General features: G+C 47.1%; 1 protein-coding gene across 3 annotated transcripts in view; it reads right to left on the bottom strand.

The window, feature by feature from the left end:
- Positions 1-9,176, bottom strand: part of LOC144515899 (transmembrane protein 87A) — a 26,235-nt gene extending 17,059 nt beyond the window's left edge. The window contains exons 1-7 of one of the 3 annotated variants that reach the window (XM_078247094.1): positions 8,956-9,176; positions 7,963-8,029; positions 6,925-7,022; positions 4,267-4,386; positions 3,956-4,012; positions 2,076-2,141; positions 544-624 (exon numbers count right to left, since the gene is read on the bottom strand). In XM_078247094.1, coding sequence (XP_078103220.1) covers positions 544-624; positions 2,076-2,141; positions 3,956-4,012; positions 4,267-4,386; positions 6,925-7,022; positions 7,963-8,029; positions 8,956-9,096 — 630 coding nt within the window. In that variant the 5' untranslated portion in view covers positions 9,097-9,176. The remainder of the gene's footprint in view (positions 1-543; positions 625-2,075; positions 2,142-3,955; positions 4,013-4,266; positions 4,387-6,924; positions 7,023-7,962; positions 8,030-8,955) is intronic. The other 2 variants (XM_078247092.1, XM_078247093.1) reach the window with 2 other exon arrangements.
- Positions 9,177-9,875: the final 699 nt, after the last annotated feature.

The raw sequence follows: 9,875 nt of genomic DNA, 5'->3' as shown, positions 1-9,875 counted from the left end.
ATCCACGACGCTCCAATCCGGGATTGCTCCGTTGCCGCCGGAAATTCTGCCAGATGTCCCTCTTTTAGGCCGCATGTCTGTCCCCTTCCTCTGTCTCGGTGTTGGCGTTCTAACCTCCGGTGGATTTCTGAGGACTATGGTTAACTCCTCAGACCTCTGCAGGGTAAATCCAGACAGCTACCTAGACTATCTGTCCAATCTGAGGTTTCTGTTGCACGACTAAAACAACCTTTGAACGTACACACGTTCCACCAAAACAAGCTCCTTCCAGAGGCTGTTTAGCAGAGGCGCCGTGGCTCCATCCGGAGCTTTGCCCCGCCCACGATGACTGTGATTGGTTTGAAGAAATGCCAATAAACCAGAGCAGGTTTCCCACCCCGTCCAGGAATGCTGTGTGGACTAGCCAGACTAGGAACTAGAAGAGGGAATCCACTGGCTCCAACTACGTCATGCTAGCTTGTTGGGGAGGGAGTGCTCCTTCGTGTTGAAAGGAGTCCCATCTGAGGAGCAGGAAATAGAAATGAGAGTGGCGGACTGACTGACCTCTTTACGAGGGACGGCAGCGTTCCCAGTTTCAGCCGGAACGCTTTCCTTCTGCACCGCGGCGGCCTGGGAGAAAAACATCTGCGAGTCAAACGTTTAATATATCAACATCGAAAATAAATGGAGAACTTCAAAAACCAGGGATTCTTTTAAAGCTTTAGTGCGTAACCCGTTTTATTCTAATGAACGTACGATACATTTAAGCCATTGCTCAAACAGCCCTCTCTGTGTTCCTCAGTACGACTATGTTCAGAAGATTGTGGCGTCCGCAGACGCTCAAGATTTTTTTATGCTTTTGGCTCTTTTGTCACTTTTTTCAACTATTTCTGTTACATTTATGGTCATTAAACTTAATGTCTATGACACTTTACCTCATTTTTGAGTTAGAAACTGGCCGGTGGCCAGTGTGCAGTCACAGAAGGCTTGTATCACATGGACGCGCCGACAGTGTTGTTGTCATTACTTAGATTTCCTCATGGGGGCGACAGAAACTACGCACTGTAGCTTTAAATGGCCGATGTTTCAGAGTTGGTCTATGAAAATCTCATTCACTAAAATAATCCTCCGTGTCCTCCTTGGCTACAAGTAACTCTGTGTGTGTGTGTGTGTGTGTGTGTGTGTGTGTGTGTGTGTGTGTGTGTGTCTGTGTGTGTGTGTGTGTGTGTGTGTGTGTGTGTGTGTGTGTGTGTGTGTGTGTGTGTCTGTGTGTGTGTGTCTGTGTGTGTGTGTGTCTGTGTCTGTGTGTCTGTGTATGTGTGTCTGTGTCTGTGTGTGTCTGTGTCTGTGTGTCTGTGTGTGTGTGTCTGTGTGTGTGTCTGTGTGTGTCTGTGTGTGTGTGTGTGTGTGTGTGTGTGTGTGTGTGTGTGTGTGTGTGTGTGTGTGTGTGTGTGTGTGTGTGTGTGTGTGTGTGTGTGTGTGTGTGTGTCTGTGTGTGTGTGTGTGTCTATGTGTGTGTGTGTTTGTGTCTGTGTCTGTGTCTGTGTGTGTGTGTGTGTGTGTGTGTGTGTGTGTGTGTGTCTGTGTCTGTGTGTGTATGTGTGTGTGTGTGTGTGCCTGTGTGTGTGTGTATGTGTGTCTGTGTGTGTGTGTGTGTGTGTGTGTGTGTGTGTGTCTGTGTCTGTGTGTCTGTGTGTGTGTGTGTCTGTGTCTGTGTGTGTGTGTGTGTGTCTGTGTGTGTGTGTGTGCAGTAACAGTGGTGTTGTCATTACATTTCCTCATGGGGGGGGGCCGACAGAAACTACGCACCGTAGCTTTAAGAGAACAGTTTTAGTTTGTAGCAGAAAAGAATGACAAAGCACAGAGGCTATGTTTTGGGGTTTTAAGCGTAGTTTTGAGCCAAAAGCGATCTCCGTGCACAAAAGTGTTTTGTATCTCCAGTAGAAGAACTCATCTCTGTTTAAACTAACACGCCCCAAAACCAAAATATCTCATCAACATCCTGGTACACTGGGCGTAAACAGGAGGCAGCGCGGCGACTCCGCCCACTGCTGGTGGTTGCCATGGTGTTGTGTGAGTGAGTTGAACGTGCACACCTTTGGTTTTACAGCGTCCGCATCTCTCCTCCGCCTCCTGCTTCCTAAATTCTTCTCCGTGATTGGCTGAAAAACAAACGGAAAAAGGAAAATACGTTTAACACACTTAGTGCTTAAAGATAACTACAACTGCAGTACGTTGGTTTGGAGTAGCGATAGAGACGAGTAACAAACACGGGCTGGGTTATTTATTTTAAAAGGTGCAGTAAGTAAGACTTATAAAAGTAACTTTCTGTCATATCTGCTGAAACTGACCCCATGTTCCAGTAGAACTACATGAAGCAGGTCATTAAAAAAAACCTGGATCCTCTGGCTCCACCTACAGGCTGTAGTGGGATTTACAGAAATCCACAGCTGCCTGTTCAGATGCACCAATCAGGGCCGGGGGGGGTGTCTAACTGTTCAGATGCACCAATCAGGGCCAGGGAGGGGGGTGTCTAACTGTTCAGATGCACCAATCAGGGCCAGGGGGGGGGGGGCTAACTGTTCAGATGCACCAATCAGGGCCAGGGGGTGGGTGTCTAACTGCGTGTCAATCACTGCTCATGCACACATATTCATTCTCCCTTGTGGGGGGAGGGGCTTAGGAGACCGTTTTGGGCTTTAGTGGAATGCGGGGAGGGACTGAGAAGTTGTTGATGTTCAAAATGTTTGGCGAAGTCCTGGATCTTCGCTGTCCTACCTACAGCACCTTTAATTATTGGAGGGAACGGAAATGTAATACAGTATACTATACACACATATTCTTCAGATTTTACTTCGCCAAACCAGAAGGACTGGACGCCTGCGTGCAGGGTGCCAGCAGGGCGTGATTATATCTGACAGAAAGTGTGGAAACAAAAGAGCCAGAGAGCTATGAATGTCTGTTATCACAGAACAGGCTTGCAGAGTTCGGACAGAGTCCACAGACGTTTGTCAAACTCCTGCGAAACAGGAAACTCTTGGATTTACTGGATTCTCCTCTGAGACTCCACTGACGCTAAAAAGTCTTCAGAGTGGTGAGTCAGCGTGGGCGGCCATTTGCTTCTTCGTTTTTATGTGCAGCTCTGGCTGAGACAGACGGGTAGAGAGACAGGAGACAGGTAGCGAGACAGAAGGCAGGTAGAGAGACAGAAGGCAGGTAGAGAGACAGAAGGCAGGTAGAGAGACAGGTAGCGAGACAGTTCGAGAGACAGAAGACAGCTAGAGAGACAGAAGACAGGTAGAGAGACAGAGAGACAGGTAGAGAGACAGGAGACAGGTAGAGAGACAGAGAGACAGGAAGAGAGACAGGAGACAGGTAGAGAGACAGGTAGAGAGACAGAAAACAGGTAGAGAGACGGAGAGACAGATGACAGGTAGAGAGACAGAGAGACAGATGACAGGTAGATAGATAGAAGACAGGTAGAGAGACAGGAGATGGGTAGAGAAACAGGTAGAGAGACAGAGAGACAGGTAGAGAGACAGAAGACAGGTAGAGAGACAGAAACAGATGACAGGTAGAGAGACGGAGAGACAGATGACAGGTAGAGAGACAGAAGACAGGTAGAGAGACAGGTAGAGAGACACGAGATAGGTAGAGAGACAGAAGACAGGTAGAGAGACGGAGAGACAGATGACAGGTAGAGAGACAGAAGACAGGTAGAGAGACGGAGAGACAGATGACAGGTAGAGAGACAGAAGACAGGTAGATAGATAGAAGACAGGTAGAGAGACAGGAGATGGGTAGAGAAACAGGTAGAGAGACACGAGATAGGTAGAGAGACAGAAGACAGGTAGAGAGACGGAGAGACAGATGACAGGTAGAGAGACAGATGACAGGTAGAGAGCCAGATGACAGGTAGAGAGCCAGAAGACAGGTAGAGAGACAGGTAGAGAGACAGGAGCAGGAAGTGTCTCACCTGTTCCTGCAGCAATTCCGTCAGTCGAGTTTTCATCTCAAATTCATCCAGACCGAACTGTGTGATAAAACAAGCGCACCCTCTTAAGAAACAGCAGCACACACACACTCAATGTATTACTTATTGTTTGCACTGTGAGTCAGAGTGTGTGTGTATGTGTATGTGTGTGTGTGTGTGTGTGTGTGTGTGTGTGTGTGTGTGTGTGTGTGTGTGTGTGTGTGTGTGTGTGTGTGTGTGTGTGTGTGTGTGTGTGTGTGTGTGTGTGTGTGTATGTGTGTGTGTGTGCGTGTGTGCGTGTCCCTGTTTATTACCGTTTGGGGGCTTATGTGCGGCTGGCAGGTGATTGGACGATATTGGTGAACAACATAATATCCACTTCCTCCTCCCTGGATGACCTTCGTCGAGTTGAAGTAATTCTTTGCCCCGTTCGCCTGGAGACAAACAAACAAACACACAAACACATAAGAAAGAGGACAGAGAGACGTGCAGCACGGAGCTGTTATTCACCCGTATAAGGAATCTAAATGATATTTGTCCCGACGTATCGACTTTCCCCGCATTGAGGCAAAAATCATAATCACATATATGGTGAAATAGTAAAATCCTCATTATTTAACACGTTTACTCGTTGACTTTTGGAAAGATGTTGCAGTGTTTCCTTTAGGATTTGTTTAAGCAGTGTTTTTGGCGGGTTTTTTGTAGCCTGACGTAGTCTGATACGGCTCCGTTGGGCTGTGATTATGGGGCGTGTTCCAACCGAACCAGGAAAGTAAATGCCTCTACACTCAACTGGATAGACCTCCAACCAATCAGAGCAACGGATAGACCTCCAACCAATCAGAGCAACGGATAGACCTCCAACCAATCAGAGCAACGGATAGACCTCCAACCAATCAGAGCAACGGATAGACCTCCAACCAATCAGAGCAACGGATAGACCTCCAACCAGTCAGAGCAACGGATAGACCTCCAACCAGTCAGAGCAACGGATAGACCTCCAACCAGTCAGAGCAACGGATAGACCTCCAACCAATCAGAGCAACGGAGACAGACGTCACAGAGGCTGCGAGTCAAAGGCAGGCTTCGACAGAGCAAAGGCAGAGGCGGCAGTTTCCGTGTCGTGCGGACGGGTGTGGCGACGTGTTTACGTACGTGATCGCGGGTCTCTGTTCCTCTTTTAAAATGAACGCGCTGTCGATATCTTCTATAACAGACGCGATGGCGGAATCTACACGTCTCAGTTCTCCAGCGGCAGCCGTCTTTGTTGTAAACAAACGCTTCAACCCAAGCTCTCTTTGGTGACGTGGTTGATTACGTTACTGTTGATCATCTGTCCGTCGTCGTATAAAGCCCGCCCTGACAATCTGATTGGTCCAAACAGCTCTGGTTGGAGCATAGTTGCTCCACAACGGACCAAGTCCAGACCCAACCCCCCGACCTCAAATGTTGTGGGCGGGGCTAAGTTCGGCTGGCAGCCAGGCTAGGGTTTTTTTTGGGACATGTTTGACGCTTTTTTTTTAAAAGACCTTTTTCCGTGTTCTTTCACCAATTTTTTTCTCCCAAAATGCTATAACGTTGAATAAAACCACCCAAATTCAAAGTAGTGAACTGATTATTTATTTAACTTGTGAAGAGCGTTGTAAGGAACCATCCACGTTATGTTTTTGACATTTGCCGTCATACTTTTTTTTTTTTCGCACGTGTAAACATTTTGAATCCCCGTCATGATTTAAACGATATATTATCTGGCACCAACACGTTGCGGACCCTTGCCCTCAGACGTTTGTTTTAATGTATTATTTAGTTTCTCAAATGGGGGTACGTGTCCCCCTAGGGGTACTCTGGAGTACTGCAGGGGGTACGTGTCCCCCTAGGGGTACTGTGGAGGACTGCAGGGGGTACGTGTCCCCCTAGAGGTACTTTGGAGGACTGCAGGGGGTACGTGTCCCCCTAGGGGTACTCTGGAGTACTGCAGGGGGTACGTGTCCCCCTAGGGGTACTTTGGAGGACTGCAGGGGGGTACGTGTCCCCCCTAGGGGTACTCTGGAGGACTGCAGGGGGGTACGTGTCCCCCCTAGGGGTACTTTGGAGGACTGCAGGGGGGTGCGTGTCCCCCCCCTAGGGGGTGCACGTGTCCCCCCTAGGGGTACTCTGGAGGACTGCAGGGGGTACGTGTCCCCCCTAGAGGGTACTCTGGAGGACTGCAGGGGGTACGTGTCCCCCTAGGGGTACTCTGGAGGACTGCAGGGGGTACGTGTCCCCCTAGGGGTACTTTGGAGTACTGCAGGGGGTACGTGTCCCCCTAGGGGTACTTTGGAGGACTGCAGGGGGTACGTGTCCCCCTAGGGGTACTTTGGAGTACTGCAGGGGGTACGTGTCCCCCTAGGGGTACTTTGGAGGACTGCAGGGGGTGCGTGTCCCCCCAGGGGGTACGTGTCCCCCTAGGGGTATTCTGGAGTACTGCAGGGGGTACGTGAAATGTTTGCAAAAATGCTAATTAAAAAATATGTCATGCATAATTCCTAAAATAATGAAACTATAATAATGATGAATGAAGTGATGGATTCTGAACATTTGAAATGTAGCGTTAAAATGTTTTTTGTTTAAAAAAGGTTGTTGTTTAGTGACTATCACTGCTGGCGCTGGATTGTTCCTCTTTAGAGACTTATTTTCTACCAAATGTTCTGCGCTGGTCAGGGGGTACTTGGCCTAAAAAAGCAAACCAAAGGGGGTACAATAATGAAAAAAGCTTGAGAAACACTGATTTAGAATGTAAAGACCTTCTTGACTTGCAAAATGATCTTTTTTTTGTGAAAAAATCTGGGATTTGTTGTTGTTTTTTTAGGCCATATCGCCCAGCCCTATGCAGAGGAGGAGATTCCGGACGCAACCAATGATATCAACATTCTGAATATTGACCAAAAATAATGGCCATTGTGACTTTTGGAGTAGAGGAGCGAGTGTCTCACGTCCAGGCCGAAGACTTCGTCGTAGCAGTGGGAGTTCCTCAGGTACCAGGACACGTCCAGCTGGACGGCTGCCGACGAGTTGCAGGCCTCGGCCTTCACTGAGCAACACGGAGAGACCAAACACAACTCACGTCACACATATGACACTTCATTACAGATCACAGCGTAGGAACATTTAAAATCGGACTTAGGCTGAGTTTACACGTGGCCGGCTATTTTCATAAACGGACATTTCACCCTCTCCGTTTTCAAAAAAAATAACATCGTGCACACCTGGCAGTTTTCAGAAAAGTGTTCGTTTACACAAACCTGAGTATATACACAAGTAATGTCACCCCGAGGCTGCTTTGCACCTCGACCTCGAGCCAAACAACCCCCCGTAAGCTTTGTTCCCTTGTTATAACGTTGGTGGCGTTAGCGATGGTTAGCTTAGTGCAGGCGCTAATGGATCCACGTTTGTATCTCGTAAATGACCCCACTAATAATGCCCGGAATGATACCAAACCTCTACAGTAGTACAAATAGTTTCTGTACTTATACAACGAGGCATTAGGAAGTTTGTAACTACACCAGAAGTATATTTAAATAACACTTGCCTGATGGAAACTCCTCTCAGCTGCTAACGCTGCTCTCGGCTGCTAACGCTCGATAGCACAGTAGTTTCCATCAGGCAAGTGTTATTTAAATAAACTTCTGGTGTAGTTACAAACTTCCTAATGCCTCGTTGTATAAGTACAGAAACTATTTGTACTACTGTAGAGGTTTGGTATCATTCCGGGCATTATTAGTGGGGTCATTTACGAGATACAAACGTGGATCCATTAGCGCTAAGCTAACCAACGCTAACGCCACCAACGTTATAACAACAAAGCTTATGGGGGGTTGTTTGGCTCGAGGTCGAGGTGCAAAGCAGCCTCGGGGTGACATTACTCCGAACCATCACTTTAAGAAAGTATGTTTACGCGAAGTCGTGATGTCACGTTGTTAAAAGCGTCCACATCGACACCAGAAGAAGAGAGAACGTCTTTCTCTACTTACGATGGACGAAGCTGCTGTTGAACAGAGTTTTAGTGAAGAGGAAGTAGTTCTGCTTCTTCACAGTTTCCTGGAACAAACAAAAACAAACAGCGTTGAAAAAACTGCGTGTGTGTGTGTGTGTGTGTGTGTGTGTGTGTGTGCGTGTGTGTAGGTGTGTGTGCGTGTGTAGGTGTGTGTGTGTGTGCGTGTGTGTGTGTGTAGGTGTGTGTGCGTGTGTAGGTGTGTGTGCGTGTGTGTGTGTGTGTGTGTGTGTGTGTGTAGGTGTGTGTGCGTGTGTGTGTGTGTGTGTGTGTGTGTGTGTGTGTGTGTGCGTGCGTGTGTAGGTGTGTGTGCGTGTGTGTGTGTGTGTGTGCGTGTGTGTGTGTGTGTGTGTGCGTGTGTGTGTGTGTGTGTGTGCGTGTGTAGGTGTGTGTGCGTGTGTGTGTGCGTGTGTGTGTGTCTGCGTGTGTGTGTGTGCGTGCGTGCGTGCGTGTGTAGGTGTGTCTGCGTGTGTGTGCGTGTGTGCGTGTGTGTGTGTGTGTGTGTGTGTGTGTGTGTGTGCGTGCGTGTGTAGGTGTGTCTGCGTGTGTGTGCGTGTGTGTGCGTGTGTGTGTGTCCCGGAGGATCAATGATACTGATTGTATTTTGTAGTCTGAATTTGAAAATGGATTAAATATGGTGTGTATAAATATGGATTCAGTTCAATGTTATTTGTAGTGTCATATCATAACAAAATGGATCTCAGGACACACAGATACAGAGAGATGGCGATGGATTGAATATAAAGTCATCAGATAAATGTAGTAAAGTAAAAAGTGCAATATTTAAAAGTGAGATGTAGTAACGTAGAAGTTTAAAGTAGCAGCAAATGGTTTACATGGCAACATGTGTTTACATGTTTCTGACGCAGCCGCAGTGACCCTCTTATCTTCTTCTCCACTCAGTGTTCATCGGTAAATATTAACGTTAGCTAACCGCTAAAAATACTCCGACAACAACAAGCAGGAAACTCACGCTGTCGACATTCAGGATCCATTTCCCCGGTTCGGACACGGCGCCGCCCGGCCCGACCAGCTCCGCCAGCAGCACCGTCAGCACCAGCGCCGAAGACCAGAGTCCCGGCCCGGTCTGACCCGGAGCGGCGGAACGCGCCATTTGTGAGCGATGAGGAAGAATAAGACAGCAGCAGCAAAAGCAGGACAACTCACAACAAGCTGGACACTTCCGGGTTCCGGGGCAGGGAAGGAATGGTGCTTTCGGGGACCGTGGGAAGTTTAAGGATTTACATTGTAAAGATGGTTGTGTGTTGACCCGTCAGTATCGGTGTCGGCATCAACCCTTCTTTGACGATTTAAAACGCCTTTTCTACACTTCTGAAGCTTTAAGAGTCGTTTTCAAAGCTTTTTTGACGTCTTAACGCCTTTTTGACGCTTTTGGTAAATATATTATGCTTTCTTGACACTTTTTTTAATGCTTTTTCGATGCTATTTTGACGCTTTTTTAATATTTATTTGACACTTTTTATGAATGCTTTTTTTGACACTTTTTTTTAATGCTTTTTCGATGTTATTTTGACACTTTTTTGATATTTATTTGACACTTTATGAATGCTTTTTTGGCGCTATTTTGACACTTTTTTAATATTTATTTGACACTTTTTATGAATGCTTTTTTTGACACTTTTTTTAATGCTTTTTCGATGTTATTTTGACACTTTTTTGACACTTTTTTGATATTTATTTGACACTTTATGAATGCTTTTTTGGCGCTATTTTGACACTTTTTTTAATGCTTTTTTGACATTTTTTTTGACACTTTGAAGCTTTCAAACGCTCACCACAGAGGCCACCTGACCACACCTGAGGCACGGAGTTAAAATCAAACACTCCTTCAGAAGGAACCGCCCCCTTCAGGTGAAATCAATCCACTAAATA

This window comes from Sander vitreus, chromosome 3 (genome assembly GCF_031162955.1).
Source record: "Sander vitreus isolate 19-12246 chromosome 3, sanVit1, whole genome shotgun sequence".
NCBI lineage: Eukaryota > Metazoa > Chordata > Actinopteri > Perciformes > Percidae > Sander > Sander vitreus.
This window is presented reverse-complemented; position numbering and strand designations above follow the sequence as displayed.